Source organism: Protomyctophum parallelum (assembly GCF_964188405.1).
Source record: "Protomyctophum parallelum genome assembly, chromosome: 7".
NCBI lineage: Eukaryota > Metazoa > Chordata > Actinopteri > Myctophiformes > Myctophidae > Protomyctophum > Protomyctophum parallelum.
In genome coordinates, this window is record NC_139705.1 from 34,644,681 (window position 1) to 34,662,358 (window position 17,678).

Consider the following 17,678-nt stretch of genomic DNA (forward strand, 5'->3'; position numbering starts at 1 on the left):
CTGTGAGCCATAGGAGTTCTGTACCCGTGCATGTTTGCTTTTCCAGAGTAAGGAATGCTGCACGCTTGTTTTTCCGGATTGCTAAAGCAGCCTAGACAGCACATGATTACGCTACTTCAATTTATTTAAGTAAAATATCTGAATGGTCGTCCACTTGACTTGTTCGTACAGCGCTTTGCGCCTCATTCTGCTGTCATTGTCGTACCATGCATTGCACGCCAAGATAAGATAGCAGGATAGCAGCTAATGTTAGCCTGCTGCAGCGATGTCTCTGGTGGATGCCAACCAGTCTCAGTTGATCAGGTCCAGTCAAAAGGATGAATATTATCAAACCTATCTGAGGAACAACGCCAATGAGGCTTTTCACACCATCGCTGGTAAGTCTGCTGCAGTGCTGCTGCGTATCTCCAGAAGTTATCTGTCTGTTTAATGCACCTTAGTTTAATGTACTGACTGACACTGACACTGTTGTTGCGTACACCACACCTGTTCCGACTTAAACTAATCACCGTCAGCTTGTGTGTGTTTTGATTACACAAGTGACATTACACACTACGTTGCTCTTAGCCCCTCTCGGAACCCCCTGGGGTCAGCCCAATCCGAACCGAACCGGGCTGGTCTAAAAAATGTCAGAAACGTTGCTCTCTACTACACAGTAGCGGGAATGTCTACTTTTCGATACTTTATATATGCTATGCTACGTATGAAGGTGGACCCTTTTGTAAACAAGTGTAAATGCTTTATTGGGTTTTTTAATTCTGCAAACTGTTTAATATTTCAATCAATTAATCAATCATAATATGCTATGCCTGTGCTGTGCTCTACTACCTGAGAGGTATTTCTTAACTCATTTTGAATTTTCGCATTGTCCATGTGCATTATTAATATAAAACATTAAATGTTACATACTTGGTATTATTATTCTAAGTTGAAAGCTACACAGCAACACAAACCCACCTTTACCAGCTGCCACAATAAAGTGATGAAGACATTATGCATGCTAAGCTATGTGTGAAATGACATTTGCTAGTTTTACTTCAAAATCTGAGTTTCCACTAGCCGCAATTTGCAACTCTAGATTTTTTTTACAATCTGTTGAATCTAGAGTTGCAACACCCTCCATCCACTTCCTATTCATGATTTTCGGTTTCTGATCTGCTGGTCTTAAATGACGTTAAACTCACCAACATTGCAGCTGTAGTCCAAGCTTGAATTATCCTCTTTCAATCTGCCGAGCTTGTTTTTCATAAAAATCCACCGTAGACATGTTATGAGTTACTTTCTGTCCAAAATATTCCAAGAGTGACATTTCCGAGCCGCCATTTGTATTTTTGCAACGTGCCGTAAAACAAGATGTGAGGGGGAGCGCTTGTTTAATAGAATCTTACCTGCGCAGGTAAGACACCCAAAGAAGAGGCAGACACAGTGCGACGCCCCATCACACACAGCCTTCTATTAAACAAGCGCTCCCCCTCACATCTTGTTTTACGGCACGTTGCAAAAATACAAATGGCGGCTCGGAAATGTCACTCTTGGAATATTTTGGACAGAAAGTAACTCATAACATGTCTACGGTGGATTTTTATGAAAAACAAGCTCGGCAGATTGAAAGAGGATAATTCAAGCTTGGACTACAGCTGCAATGTTGGTGAGTTTAACGTCATTTAAGACCAGCAGATCAGAAACCGAAAATCATGAATAGGAAGTGGATGGAGGGTGTTGCAACTCTAGATTCAACAGATTGTAAAAAAAATCTAGAGTTGCAAATTGCGGCTAAGTTTCCACCACTGTCTCTGCACTGCATTTGTTTCTTGTTCTTGTGCAGCATCCATGTCTGTTGATGTTGCACACTGTTCACTTTCACAGGAAGGGTCTAATGCCATGCTATTAGAATTACATTGATCATAGTAATTACCTCTACAGTAGGTGTGGTTTGCTTATTTGAAAGTTTAACATTTTCTTTTATTCTGTATAGGGTCCAAACGATGGCTAGACTGGAGGAAAGAGATCGAGCTATTTTCCGACCTTGCATACTATGGTTTGACCACATTTTCAGGTAGTTGCAATATTCAATGCCAATGATATTCAATCGTCCATGCAAATGAAAATTAATAATGATTATAGATGGCATGGGTAAGGGAGCTAAAAACAGGAGAGGCCTGTCTGTCACACATAATTAACTTATGTAAAACAAGTTGCTTTAGTGTTAGTAAGTATTAGAAAGATTATGTTGATATCTTGACATGATGAGCCGGTGCGGCGGTGGCTCAGGGGTAGAGTGGCTGGATGGTAACTGGTGCGGCGGTGGCTCAGGGGTAGAGTGGCTGGATGGTAACTGGTGCGGCGGTGGCTCAGGGGTAGAGTGGCTGGATGGTAACAGGTGCGGCGGTGGCTCAGGGGTAGAGTGGCTGGATGGTAACAGGTGCGGCGGTGGCTCGGGTAGAGTGGCTGGATGGTAACTCTGGGTTACTTTAGTAACCTCAGTTTATCAAGCGAATCGAGCGAGAGAATCGCCTAAGGGTGGCGCCATTTCCATGGTGCCAACACAGAATAAATCCATATACTCACGAAACAATACTGATTGGGTCGTGCAGCTGTCTGTCACGACTGTGGCTGCAAGCTCCGCCCAGAGCCTATAAAGCAGCACACAGCCGGAAAAGACGTCATTCCTATCAACCAGTCCTTTTTCTGTGCTCTTTCTAAGCAAGAAGGGTAGTAAGGGCGATTCTCTCGCTCGATTCGCTTGATAAACTGAGGTTACTAAAGTAACCCAGAGTTTATCTAAGCTCATCTCGCTCAAGAATCGCCTAAGGGTGTACATAAACCCCCCGTATCACTACCACCAGTTGAAAAGGAGGCCCGACCCGGGACCCCTCCCCCAGCAGTCCCCTGCCCGTGGGGAGAAGGAAAGGCAAGGAGGCTATCTGGACCACAGGCCCAGTAGACAAGAACCTACCTAAGGAGCTAGCCAGTGAAAACTGTCTAAGCACTCAGACGCGGGCTGATGGTTCCCCATCTCATATGCCCTAGGCTCTATCTCCTGAAGTGCGCGTGTGTGACCGTTGTTCCCAACTGTCCCATCACCTAGCGGCAGCTCCCAGAACGGCGTGAGCAATTCCAAGAGATGCCACGTCCAAGTTATAGTACGTGGCGAAAGTCGAAGGGGACGACCAACTCGCCGCCGTACACACATCCTGAAGTGATGCTCCCTTCGCAAGAGCCCAGGATGCAGACATGCCTCTCGTAGAGTGAGCCCGCAAACCCTCCGGGGGTTGTGTACCACTCTCGGCATAGGTCAACTGTATGGCTTCCACAACCCATTGTGAAAGTCTCACCATGGTTATGGGATTCCCCCTTCTCTGAGGGTCCCATGCGACAAACAACTGATTGCCCTTCCTAAAGGCAGCAGTCTTGTCTACATACAGTTTCAGCGCCCTGACCGGACAGAGACTGTTCAGCCTCTCGTCTTCCGCCGATGCGAAAGGGGGCGGGTGGAAAGCTGCCAAGTCTACCGGAGTAACTCCGGAAGGAAAGTTCTTGGGCAGGAACGACAGGTTCGGCCTGAGCGAAACCCTGGTACCGTTCCCACTAAATCTCATGCAGCTTGGACTCACCGAGAGCGCGTGCATGTCACTAGATCGCTTCGCTGTAGTCAAGGCGACCAGCAGGGCAGTCTTAAGTGAGAGAAACTTCAAACCCACCGTGTCCAGCGGTTCGAAGGGGGCTCTCGACAGAGCGTGCAGTACCAAGGTCAGATCCCAGGAGGGAACTAAGGATCTAGATACCGGCCGAGCACGCTTGACACCCCTCATGAACTGTCGAATCAATAAGTTCTCACTTATTGGTCTGTTGTCCATACCCACATGGTAGGCCGATATGGCCGCCAGGTTGAGTTTCACTGAGGAGTTCCCCAAGTGTCTATCCAATAATTCTTGCAAGAAGGTTAGGATAAGAACCACCGAGGCCTGAAAATGAACGGCCCGTTCCGGCCTCGCCGCACACCAGCGCACAAACACGTTCCAAGCCGTGTTGTACCGCTGTCTAGTCGAAGGGGCCCTGGCCCCCAAGATCATCTCAATGACCCTAGGGGGCAAGCCTGTGGCTATTAGAGTCGACCCCTCACCAGGCACACCCAGAGGTCTAAGTCCTGTGGGCGCGGATGGAATATCTCGCGACCCGCCTGGGTAAGCAGATCCCTCCACAGAGGGAGCCGCCAAGGCTGGTCGTAGAGGAGGGGAAAAATGTCCTGTCTCCAGGACCCTCGGGCTGGAGCCACTAGTAGCACGTCCGAGCCCTGAACCCTCACCCTGGCTAAGGTGAAGGGAATCAGCTCTAGTGGAGGGAAGGCATAGAGTAGGCCCCGAGGCCACCGATGTGCCATCGCGTCCAGTCCCAAAGTTGGCGAGCCTTTCAGGGAGAAAAAGAGTGGACACTTCTTGTTCTCGTCTGTAGCGAACAGGTCTGCCACCGGAGTCCCGAACCTGTCCCAGATCTGTTCCACTACACCCGGGTGTAGGGACCAGTTGCCGTAACGGAGGGGACCTCTGGACAACAGGTCTGCACCCGCGTTCAGTAGTCCCGGGACGTGGCAGGCTGTCAGTGACAGAAGACGCCCGTCGCACCAAGTCAAAAGCCTGTATGCCAACGTGTGCAGGCGTAAGGACCTCAGTCCACCCTGCCTGTTGATGTAGCACATCGTTGTCGTGTTGTCGGTACGGACGAGGACATGACAACCCCGTATGAGCGGCTCGAACGCTTGCAGCGCGAGGAAGACCGCTAGGAGTTCCAGATAATTGATGTGGGCGGACCTCAAGGTTCCATCCCATATCCCTCTGGCCGACCTGCCTTCGTGGGTGGCCCCCCACCCACTCAGGCTCGCGTCCGTAGTGACGACCTTCCTGGCCAACGGTAAACCAAGGGGGACTCCCTCCGTCAGGGTCCGTCTGTCCGACCACCACCTCAGGGCGAGCGTGCATTCCCCGGGGATTGTCACTCGCCGCGAGAGGAATCTGGTGGGCACCCGTAGAGACCTCAACCAGCGCTGAAAGGGTCTCATGTGGAGTCTGCCCAACCGCACCAGGGAGATGGCCGACGCCATCAGTCCCGCCATACGTAGGCAGATTCTGAGTGGCAGTCTGTGTCCTCTCTGGAACAGGGCCACGCACTTCAGGAAGGCGTCGATCCTCTCCGGGCTCAACCGAGCCGTGAAGGAGACTGAATCCAGTGCTATGCCTATGAAGTTGATCGACTGGGCGGGCACCATAACACTCTTCTCGTGATTTATGGTGAACCCTAGGGAGGACATATGGGACACCACCCGAGTGGTGTTCCATAGTGCCTCCTGTGGCGAGCCTGCGCTCAGAAGCCAGTCGTCGATGTAGCTTGCTACACGTAGACCTCGTCGCCGCAGAGGGGCCAGAGCCGTCTCGGTGCATTTGACGAACACCCTGGGGCTCAGGGACATCCCGAAAGGGAGAACCGTGTATTCGTACACCTTCCCCTTGAAACCAAACCTCAGGAACTTCCTGTGAGGTGGGTAGATAGGGATGTGAAAGTAGGCGTCTTTCAGGTCTATAGATGTGAACCAGTCGTTCATGCGTATAGAGCGCACAAGAGACTTGGCTGTCAGCATCTTGAAGCGGAAGGACTTGAGGTACCGATTGAGAGCTCGTAGGTCCATGATTGGACGCAGCCCCCCCCCCCTTCTTCTTGGCCAGGAAGTAGCGTGAGTAAAACCCGCTGCGACTCTGGCTCAGGGGTACCTCTCTGACAGCCTTCTTCTCCAGCAGAGAGTTGATCTCCTGCTGGAGAACCTGACCCGCTTCGCCGCGTGCATCGGAGTAGAGGATTTCTCCGAATGCAGGGGGTCTCATAGCGAACTGGAGCCTGTAACCTCTCGCTATGGTGCGGAGAACCCAAGGAGACGCTCCGCACAGTTCCCACTGTGTCAGGCGACGCGCAAGGGGGTTCTCCATCGCCAGGGGAGCGCGTCGTCGCGCAGGGCTGGCGCCTCCTGGTGGACCAGAGAAATTTTCGGCATGACCCGTCCTGCCAGTGGCGTTTAGGCCCGCCACAAGGCCAAGGTCCCGCCCCACTGTCGGAGAGCCCGGGGGCTACTCCTGGCAGTGGGTTCATGTCCCCCCGATGTTGTTGTCGTTGTTTGTTTTAATGGCGTGAAGGCCTTCATTACAGGAAATAAAACAGGTACAACATTGGAAACAACAACATGTCGATGATCGGCCGCACCCGTGGTGATGCTCCGCATCGTGAGCCCCCGCCTCTTCCTGGGCGGTCTGAGTGTGAGAAGAATACTCAAATCCAGGCTCAGGGGGGGGAGGGGAGACGTCTGGTCTCGTCTCCCCTGGGACGGGGACGGCGTCATTTGCTCTGTGGCTCCCCACGGCCTCTGCCCTGGCCTCGTCTGGGGCCATGGGGCGGGCGGCCGTGGCCACGCCCAGCCGGGCGTCTGTCACGGTTGGGGGTGCTGGCCGAGGCACCGGACGGTGCCAGCTGGCCTCCTGCCCTCTCCTGGTGGGGCTTGGAGCCAGAGCGGCCACCCCTACCACCGCTGGTGTGTCGGGGTTGGCGTGCGGAGGGAGCTCTTGGAGAAGCTCGCTGTCCGTCGTCCACCTTGAAAAGCAGCCTATCTAGAATGCTAAGCATGCTAGGGTGGCATCGGCCATCCAACGAGGTTGCTACTCCCGACCTCGAAAAAGTTAGCTAAATAGCTAAACAACCCTAGCTTCACAATGTACATACCTGTAATGTTGAGGGAAGCAGTCGGTAGTCGAGGGTCGCTGGGGAACCACGTCGAGTGAGACTCGTGCCTTCGGCCGCTGCGTGAAGTAGTAGCAGCGGTAGTTGTCGGTGGAGGCCTAGGACTGCATCCGACATCTCGTTGTCGCAACCACCCGGCTCGGGGGAGCCTCGTTGGTGGGCCGACGAGATCCCGCTGGAGGGAGAGCAGCACCCAGAGCCAGCCGGTGAGGCCTGGCTGATGTCTCGGGTCTGGCTCCACAGGCCTGTTTACCAGTGTGGTGAAGAGCGTGTGGAGCTTGTTGCTGGCGGTCCGAGCCGCCTTCCTGGCAGGGGAGGAGCCCAGGAAGGACTCGTCATGGTGTCTCTGAGACGCGTCAAGGTTGAGGGGTCTGGAGAGAGAGGACGAGGTGGTGGGCCTAGGCCTCGAAGTTTGGGGCTGGTCGGGACAGCCGGGCTCGGAGGTGTCGACCAGGGACCTGTCTTGGTGACTCTCGACGCGTGAGATGCGTCAGCTTTTCTCCCCGTCCGCGAAGCAGAAGCAGCAGGGGTAGAGACCAGAGGTCTCGAGAGCCTGGCGAGCATGCTGGCGAGCAGGCAAACCATGCAGCGAGAGTGACTGTCCTCAGGGGACAGCAGGTTGCTGCAGTTGCATGAGAAATTCCCGGTGGCGTTCCTCCTCGGGAACCCGGGAGGGCTGTTGTCACCGCTGCTGAAGGTCCTCCTGGGTCTGGTTGTGCTGTGTAGCGTCACCGCCAGTAGCCATGTTGCCTAGTGTAGTTTTCCAACTGTCCACTGAGGTGTAATAAGGCTAGAAAACTAACCAGGGTCTTCCGACACAGGGAAGAGTCTTGTAGGTCAAGCACAGTTGTAGCTTAAAGAAGGAACCAGCAGTTCAAGACATTGTAGAAGCACTTCTCCTTTAAGTTATAATATAAAAATTATAAAAAAGGAAAAGTGGTGGTGGAGTAGAAGAGTAGGACTCGTGGTGCTCCACTGAAAATCAGCTGTCTAAACAGAGACGACCACGTTGTGAAACTGTGGTGGCCAGAGAAGCTGTTTAGTTGCGTGAAAGAAAAGGCGCCGGACTACGGGAAGGCCGCAAAGCCTGGGGCTCGCGTAGCGCGGCCGTCGGGCTGGTGCTGTTTAGGTCTGACGACACAGAGCGATGCGGCGGTTCGTCGGGTAGTGCGGGTTGCGTAGAGCAGGCCTGTGGCCTTCGATAGCAAAAACAACCGTGCCAAAGAGAAGCTAGAGAAGCTGTAGTTAACGCCTGACGGCTGGAAACTAGCTAGTGTCTAGCGGAGCTAAAAGGCTATAGCTGCATTAGCGGGAGCTAGCTAACCTAGGAAGGCTAGCGAAGCTGCGGCTGGATAGCAAGCTAGCGTCGTAACCCGGCTACGGTGGTTGCTTGTTGTTGGTGGCGCTAAAATCAACGCCTAGCGGCCGAGGATTAGCTAGAAACACCGGTAGCAAGCGAAACAGCGTTGCAGCTTGCTGCTTATGCGGGTTGTCTGTTGCCCGGGTTCTGTTGCAGTTGCGACTGAAACATACCCACTGAGGGTCCTCCTGGGTCTGGTTGTGTTGTGTAGCGTCACCGCCAGTAGCCATGTTGCCTAGTTTAGTTTTCCAACTGTCCACTGAGGTGTAGTAAAGGCTAGAAAACTAACCAGGGTCTTCCGACACACGGAGAGAGTTTTGTAGGCCAAGCGCAGTGTTCTCCAGAAGTCTGGAGAAAAAGTAGCTAGAATCCGCTAGATCCGCTAGAAGTAGCTAGAAGTCGCTAGAATACAGCTACAAAGTGGCTAGGTGTAGCCAGATGACGTTAGAAGTCACTATAAACAGCTACAGAAACACACACCAAGAGCCAGGGGCAGTCAACAGTAGCTAGAAGCAACAGGAGTAGCTGATAGCAGCTAGAGGAGGCTAGAAGTAGCCAGAGGGCAGCTAGATAGTAGCTAGCTAGTAGCTAGGGCCTTTCGGCGCGGAGCAACGTGCGTCGCCGATCTAGCGCTAGGCCTTGCGGCCGTGTGGGAGCCTGTGATAGCCGTGGAACGGGCTTCCGAGCCGACGGGGTCTTACGACACAACGTGGCGGGAAAGAACGTGGGTCAGCGCGGGCCGAGGGAGTCTGTGAAAACTGCGTTTTAGCTAGTAGGGTCCCTCAAGGTTTCCGACGATAGTGTAGAGAAAACAGGGGAGAAAACAGAGCTAACTGGGGTTGCAAAGCGGAGGTTTATCAACTCACCGTTAGCAGAGCAGTACAGGTTGACTTCCGCGGGTCGCCGGGCTGAACTTCTTTCCGACGAGCGGCTGTGTCTTGTCTATCGTCGGCTGGCTCTTGTTCCACGGTCCAGGCAGGGCTTCGCGGCTAACGCGAGGTCTCCCGACACTGGTTAGGCTGAGCCACAGCTAAGCTAGCGTTTGTCAACAGCTAGGCTAAAGCTAAGCTAGTGTTAGCCAAGGCTAACGGGGCTATGTCCGAGAGGCTTCACAGCACTGACAGGAAAAAAGCCCCTTTTTTATTGTTTCTGAAACTTACTGCGTTTCGTTCTCGTGAGTGTAAGACCACCGGGTTTCCACCGCGAATTCCATGGTACAAGTGAAGCACTCGTCCAGGGGGAATAAAAGTCTCAACGGAGTTATGGAAGTGGTAGTCTTAGAAAATCTGTGTTAGCGCAGAAAAAGGCAGGAATGACGTCTTTTCCGGCTGTGTGCTGCTTTATAGGCTCTGGGCGGAGCTTGCAGCCACAGTCGTGACAGACAGCTGCACGACCCAATCAGTATTGTTTCGTGAGTATATGGATTTATTCTGTGTTGGCACCATGGAAATGGCGCCACCCTTAGGCGATTCTTGAGCGAGATGAGCTTAGATAAACAGGTGCGGCGGTGGCTCAGGGGTAGAGTGGCTGGATGGTAACTGGTGCGGCGGTGGCTCAGGGGTAGAGTGGCTGGATGGTAACAGGTGCGGCGGTGGCTCAGGGGTAGAGTGGCTGGATGGTAACTGGTGCGGCGGTGGCTCAGGGGTAGAGTGGCTGGATGGTAACAGGTGCGGCGGTGGCTCAGGGGTAGAGTGGCTGGATGGTAACAGGTGCGGCGGTGGCTCAGGGGTAGAGTGGCTGGATGGTAACTGGTGCGGCGGTGGCTCAGGGGTAGAGTGGCTGGATGGTAACTGGTGCGGCGGTGGCTCAGGGGTAGAGTGGCTGGATGGTAACTGGTGCGGCGGTGGCTCGGGTAGAGTGGCTGGATGGTAACTGGTGCGGCGGTGGCTCAGGGGTAGAGTGGCTGGATGGTAACTGGTGCGGCGGTGGCTCGGGTAGAGTGGCTGGATGGTAACAGGTGCGGCGGTGGCTCGGGTAGAGTGGCTGGATGGTAACTGGTGCGGCGGTGGCTCAGGGGTAGAGTGGCTGGATGGTAACAGGTGCGGCGGTGGCTCAGGGGTAGAGTGGCTGGATGGTAACTGGTGCGGCGGTGGCTCAGGGGTAGAGTGGCTGGATGGTAACAGGTGCGGCGGTGGCTCAGGGGTAGAGTGGCTGGATGGTAACAGGTGCGGCGGTGGCTCAGGGGTAGAGTGGCTGGATGGTAACTGGTGCGGCGGTGGCTCAGGGGTAGAGTGGCTGGATGGTAACTGGTGCGGCGGTGGCTCAGGGGTAGAGTGGCTGGATGGTAACTGGTGCGGCGGTGGCTCAGGGGTAGAGTGGCTGGATGGTAACTGCAAGGTTGCCAGTTCGAACCCGGGTGTCCTTGAGCAAGTCACTGGGTTTCCGAGGCTACTGAACCCCTAATTGCTGCTGATGTGCTGGTTGGTGCCTTGCATGGTTTCCCGCCGCCATCGCTGTATGAATTAGAGGGATCGGGATACCCGACACTTTTTGTTTTTGAGGAAGGCACTTTGATAATTCCACTGACAGCATACAGCTTGCCTGGCTGTTACCTTTAGACATATTATGCCACACTATATGTCTTGTAAATTACCATGAAAGGGGTCCGTTTTATATAGCCTAGCCTACTACGTTGATTAATAAATAGCTATAGTATAACACGCCGTGCACACTACAAAGCACACTGCACAGCACTGTGCGCAGTCAGTTGCATACACACCGTCATTATTACACACACACACACACTCCTGCAGTTTTATACCAGCATTGATGATTGATTTGACATCGGCAACTATGCATTGGCAATATTTAATCCACACAGCCTGTTCGTGCAAAGTTGCAAACTGCTATTCAATCAAACAATCCGCGCCAGCGGGAGGCGATTATTGGTAGCCTAATTTGCCATGGTCCATGGGCAGGATCAAGTAACTACTCAACTCTTCACTGTTCAACATCTAATAAATCAAACTATTTATATGAATCCAAAAATCGCGGTTTACATGTTGTCATGGAGGAGGAGGATTGCATCCGCCGTGGGTGAGTTCAACCTAGGCTAACGCCGTCCTCCTCTCTTCAGTGGTTCTTCCAGCTGCGCCCCATATAATGTAGCCTCGGATCCCTACGATCATTCTGTAGCTTCAGACCTACAGAATTAGCTTAGTGAACTGAGGTTCACAATTTCACATGGGGCTACGTTCGCTGCTGCTGCTGCTGCTTGCAGCATGTGCGTTGCGAGCTTGCGTTGTTGCAACTTGCAAGCGGTGCTGCTGCTTGCAGACAGAGCATTGTCGCGCTGCACCACCTTAATATAAAGGCTACTCTAAAGTGCACCATGCGTCCTGGTTAACCAGGAAACACACAGAGAGACAGACTAGTCGGATCGTTTTTATTCATATTTACACTTTATTTTCTATATATCAACAGCATGGTTGCCCGAACCGAAGCCTGACGACCAATTATGATAATGAGCCTTACCCTAGCCCGACCCGTCGGGTACCGACGGGACCCGTCGGGTTTCGGTCGGGTATCCCAGCTCTAGTATGAATGAATGTGTGTGTGAATGGGTGAATGTAATGCACAATCTATGTAAAGCGCCTTGGATAAAGGTACTATATAAATGCACCATTTATGATTGCCCCTAACAAGATTTGCATCTCCAGGTTACCAAACCCTGGGCGAGGAGTACGTCAACATCATCCAAGTGGACCCCAGCAAACGTCGCGTCCCGTCCGGCGCCCGACGAGGCCTCCTGGTTCTCCTCCACACCTTCGTGCCTTACCTCCTGGACAAGGTCCTGGTATGCCTGGAGAATGAGCTGGAGGCCGGCGGGGGGGAGAGACGTGGCGGCAGCAGAGTGTCCAACCTTTGGGGCCCCGGAGCCTGGCTGAGGACGTGGGTTCAGAGGGCCGTGGGGCTGCTGTCGGAGCGCCAGAGGAAGGCGTGCGCGCCTGCCGTGCTGGCCGTCCAGCAGGGCCTCGGCCTCCTGCACAGGGTCCACGTGGCTTTGTTCTACGTCAGCGGGGCCTTCTATCACCTGTCCAAGAGAACCTCCGGTGTCGGCTACGTAGGTGTTTTATGTCTGCTTGTAATTCTAGGTGTTTTTACTCTGAATGTTTATTTGTAACTCTCAGAGTTGCAAATGGATAAATTCTATTCACAGCATTGGACAACGTCTGCCACTGATTAGTCCAGTGGTTTGGTAGATTAGATCCAGACAGACTCAAAAAGTACTTCTGTGGACTACCCTGTCTTCAGACGGCTAGCCTCCTGCAGGTCCACGCTGTAAAAGATAAAGCCATTAACGGTCTATAATGATAATATGGCTTATGGCCAGAGCTGTGAATATATATTTTTTCTTCTCCTTTGTAACTCAGAGTGTACAAATGTAAACAAATGGACCCATAAGGGTCACTTTAATAATGTGTTATAAGAATTACATAACGGAACCCATTTTTATGGTATTATAAAATAAATAGTGTGGTGGGGATATGGCTTATATTACTGTCATTTCAGTTTAACAGCTTCTTAATGACCTTTGTACATAATGGTGTAAATTAGTTAACTTATTAAATATGACTACATAAGCCCCTCTTTTTTTACCACTGCTGTAAGCCAACAAGGTCCTCAACGACATTGTCGTCTCTTCCGCAGCTGCGTGTCTTGGGGGTGAAGGGAGATGACCTGGTCATCAGGAACAGCTACCGGCTGCTCGGGGCCGTGTCTCTCCTCCAACTGGCCCTCACCGTGGCCCTGCAGATCAACAGCTTCAGGCAGAGGCAGAGAGCCAGACGGGAATGGAAGCTCCACAGAAACATGTCCCCCAGGTATACAATCAGTGGTGGAAAAAGTACTCGCATGTCTTACTTAAGTAAAAGTATCAATCCTGCAATGTAGAACTACTCCGTTACAAGTAAAAGTCCGGAATTCAACATTTACTTAATTGAATGAAAGTACAAAAGTATTGGTATTAAAATGTACTTGAAAGGCCCATTCACCCAATTATTTTTAATAATAGTCAAAATCTACAAAGTAACTAGTAACTAATGTTTTCAAATAAATGTAGTGGAGTAAAAGTAGAATATTTGCCTCTGAGATGTATTGGAGTAGAAGTAAAAGTATTGAAAATACTCAAGTAAAGTACAACTACCTCAAAATTGTACTTAAGTAAATGACAATGTACTTAGTTACTTTACACCACTGGGTACAGGGAGAGTGTACAAATGTAACCAAATAGACCCTTTCGGGTACATTTGTACACACAGGGTTCAACTCTTTTCTTTGTACTAGACTGTATATTAATATACAGTGTTTTAATATACAGTCAAATGTATGTATGTTAGTATCAAAGTGAAATGTTATTGACACACCACACAGTTCATCCATGCACTACACAGCCTCAGTGAATGGTACAGTAAGTCAAGGGAAAAGGCACGCTCAACTAAAAACAGTCTTTTAAGGATTCAGGCGTGTGCTGGGTGCAGATTCGAAGGGTAGAAAGAGAATAAAATCTGCACTCTCCGTTGTAGTAAGAGTCTTATTTAATAAAAAATGTAGAGGATCCGCAGCAGACAAACCAGACAAACGCGTTTCGGTGAGCAGGCCCCTTCGTCAGTGTCAGAATTGGTACAGTACAAGGCCTTGAGCTATTACTGAAAGGTTTCGAAAGGTGTGAATTTCTGTGAAACCATTTCATGGGAGAGTATTGTATGAAACAGGCCTGCACGATAATGCTTGTAATATGACTCTAATTTGAACTTCTGCTTTGTGTCCAACATGAAGTCCTCAGCACAAAGAGACCTCATCTTCCTCCTCTCCGAGTGCATCCCGCTGCATCTTGTGTCTGGAGGAGAGGAGGCATTCCACCTGCACCCCCTGTGGCCACCTCTTCTGCTGGGAGTGCATCACAGAGTGGTGTAACACCAAGGTTAGTCTCTGCTGCTACACAGCAGTGTTCTAGTACTTCAAAGGTTCTCCTAGGGATATTTTGCGTCAAAACAAAAAGGCTTCGGACGCTGTCCTTTGCTTTGACCATCTCAATCTAGCCCTCAAAGTGACGAGGTCCTCAAAGAAAGAACAAATGACTCCCCAAAAAATAATTTAACTCTACTATTATTGGTAATAAATATGTACCATTTGAGTACATGTCCGCCTTGAATCATATTCATAATGCATATAATGTGTAATGTGAAAATATACAAATATAAAATGAATAGTTGGCCCCATTGTAAAGTAGTCTGTCATCATGTCTGCCAAATTCATGCAGTTCTAACATAATCCAGCACTGTGTTTAAATTCAATAGTCACCCCTGCTATAGTGTGTTTGTTCAGTAACAGTTAATCCACCTAAAAAAAAGAAGAAAAGAAAAGTGCACATACTGATACTCTATGCTATATACTGTATCCACTGCAATAGTTTCATTACTATATCAACTATATCTCTCTGTGGCTCCAGATGATCCCTGTGCTTTAGACCCTCTGTTGACCTGTCTGTCTAGCATCAAATGTTGGATGAGTGAGAACTTTCTCAAGCTAAATGAGGATAAGACAGAAGTTCTCATAATCGTTCTAGTGAGCAGAAAGAATCAATAATAAGCAGACTTGGTAACCTGACTGTAGAAAGTAGCAGTACAGTAAAGAACCTGGGGGTTATTATTGATTCTGAATTGAATTTTAATTCACACATTAATCATGTTACCAAGATTGCCTTTTTTCACCTTAGAAATATTGCACGAATCACAGCCTATTTGTCCTTGGACGATGCAAAAACGCTAATCCACGCCTTTGTTTTTTCTCGGCTTGATTACTGCAATGCACTTTTTTCAGGACTGCCTAAGAAAACAACTGACAGATTACAACTTGTCCAAAATGCAGCAGCCAGAGTTTTAACTAGAACTAAGATGAGAGAACATATTACTCCAGTTTTGGCATCACTGCACTGGCTTCCGGTTGTTTTTAGGATTGATTTTAAAATTATTTTACTTGTCTATAAAGCTCTCAATGGTCTCGCACCTTCCTACCTACATGACTGCCTGCCTAAATATGTCCCAAACCGCCCCCTAAGGTCTTCCACTGCTGGCCTGCTCGCTTTGCCTAAAAAATGGCAACTAAAAAATACGGGGAAGCAGCTTTTTGCTTCTACGGGCCGTCGGCATGGAACAAGCTCCCACTGTACCTTCGTCAGGCAGCCTCTGTAGACATTTTTAAAGCTCAGCTCAAGACCCACTTCTACAACATTGCTTTTAATTTATCTTTTATTTTTTGTTATTCATGTCCTCACTGTATTGCATTACTGCTTGTTTTTTAATGTCGTTGCCTTGCTTTTCTTTTATTCTCCATTGTTCTGTAAAGTACTTTGAGCTGCATTTCATGTCATGAAAGGTGCTATACAAATAAAGTTTTATTATTATTATTATATGCCAATTCATTTGGTTTTAGGTTTGCACTGTATTGAAATGTCAAGGTGTTTGCACACTGGTGCGTTTTTTAGGCCGAATATCGGATGGAATTTCAGAGGACGTAAAAAAAAATCAACAGCACTTTATGTCAATCATGTTTCCACACTGCCGCTGAACATTTATTTTATTCGTTTTCCGCAGCCGTCTAGTGCGGCTTAGTGCAGGTGTTGGTGACAGGCTGACAGTTAGTCAGTCTACTTTCAGATCTGCAAATGCAGCGAAAAATATGCGGGACTGCCTTTTTCATAGAGCTTTTGTTGCCCAGGTAGGTGTGGTTATATGCCGCCTATACCCTAACCTTAACCTAACAAACTATGCCTAAACCTAACCTTAACCCTAACCTCACAGAATAATGACCTCAAAACCACACCCACCTGGACGAAAGCTCTGTGAAAAAGGCAGTCCTGAAAGAAATGCAACAGTGTGCAACCACCTTAAGTGACCTATATGTGTTTCTTTTCTTTATTACAGACAGAGTGCCCCTTGTGTCGGGAGAAATTCCAGCCTCACAGACTTATATACCTGAGGAACTACAATTAGAAAGAGCTAAATAATGTGACTGTATTCACCAGCACTGAATCATATTCAATTAACACTGGAATCCATGTCGAGGTGAACAAGGACATTTTCCAGCCGTTACTCGTCACAGAGAACTTTGTAAAAAATGATTATAGGATATAGAGAGGAGTAAAACTGTTTTACTGTAAGTTATTTGAGGGAACATTTTAATTTAGAATGGTATCCTTTAATGTTGGATTGCATCAGTCTGATACTGCCTTGTAAGTGGAACTGCCAGAATGTCCTCTACCTGTATTTGGATTATCAACGACTTTCAGAATTCAATTCTGAATTCTTCTGGCTAGCCTCAGGTTACCTTCCTGTGGGATGCACGTCTCCGTCTGGGGATGCAGTGTGTTGCTGACAATATTTTCAAGTATGTGGACATTTACTTGCACCTCCCACAGACACACCAGCTACGTCGCCCCGGGGACATGATGCTGGCCTGGGGGAGGAGGGCATAGACAGGATGTCAAATAGCAGGCTGGGGTTCTGTGTGTGTGTGTGTGTGTGTGTGAGACCTTGGTAAAATGTCACGGCACTTATTTAGGGGGAGTGGTTATTCTGCTCCTATGTCTGCAACTTGTTCTGGGTGGAAAAGTAGCATATTTTTAGAACCAAGAAGTGATCATAATTCAAAAGAATATATATATATATTTTTTTAAATGCAATGACTCAATGACTGCTGACAAAGCAAGACGCTTGGTTGTTGACTCTAGGCCAGGGGTTCTCAACCCGTGGGTTGCGACCCCTCGGGTGTCGCCAAATCATTTTGGGGGGTCTCCAAATTATTAAAAATAATAAAGAAATGTTGTTTTTTTGCAACTGAATGGCTGGGAAATGGAAATGAAGAGTTTACATAGTACATGCATAAACTTTCCTTAATGATTATATCTGGTTTCAGTATTAATTTATGATCTATTTTCTATTATTACGTTTATTTTTGCAGTCAATTTGTATTGGGGGTGGGGAGGGGGCAGGGCAGGGGTCGCGAGACATGGCCAAAGCATTTCCGGAGATCCCCAGCCAAAAACGTTGAGAACCCCTGCTCTAGGGAGACATTCTAAGCAAGACCTGGATGAACTGAACTCGATACATGTAAACTTTGCTTTCATGGTGCTGGGGAGTCCACCACGGATCTCAGCTAAGAATTAACAGGGTAGAAATACCTCGTGTTGTGTGGCAATATTATGGAACTCTGGTTATTTCTGATATATGAATAGATGATGGCAAGACATTTACAATTATGAATATCTACACACCCAATGAGTCATTACAATCTGAAGATGAATTTCTGAACAGACTAGTATTTGTTCAATCCTTCATTGAGGTCAATGACACTACTTGTGTGTTTGCTATAGGTGATTGGATTTATGAGATAACAATTCTGTTTGCTAAGCACCTGGCTCAGTTCTGTAAAGATTGTGACATAATACTATGTAGTAAAATTCTGTTGCCTGACAATACTTTTACTTTTATTAGTGATGCGTGTGGCACACAATGTCATGGCTTAATCTTTGTCTAAGTAG

The 17,678-nt window shown here is 49.2% G+C and overlaps 1 protein-coding gene across 2 annotated transcripts; it reads left to right on the forward strand.

Moving 5' to 3' along the window:
* The first annotated feature begins 62 nt into the window (after positions 1 to 62).
* Positions 63 to 16,906, forward strand: pex10 (peroxisomal biogenesis factor 10). 2 transcript variants are annotated; one of them, XM_083768520.1, is made up of 6 exons: positions 63 to 377; positions 1,976 to 2,056; positions 11,797 to 12,200; positions 12,788 to 12,960; positions 13,916 to 14,060; positions 16,461 to 16,906. In XM_083768520.1, the coding sequence occupies exons 1-6, from the start codon at positions 266 to 268 to the stop codon at positions 16,611 to 16,613; spliced, it is 1,068 nt and encodes a 355-aa protein (XP_083624646.1). In that variant the 5' UTR covers positions 63 to 265; the 3' UTR covers positions 16,614 to 16,906. The 2 variants fall into 2 exon arrangements, with proteins under 2 accessions (XP_083624646.1, XP_083624647.1); XM_083768521.1 differs by having other exon boundaries at positions 16,063 to 16,603.
* The last annotated feature ends 772 nt before the right edge of the window (positions 16,907 to 17,678 follow it).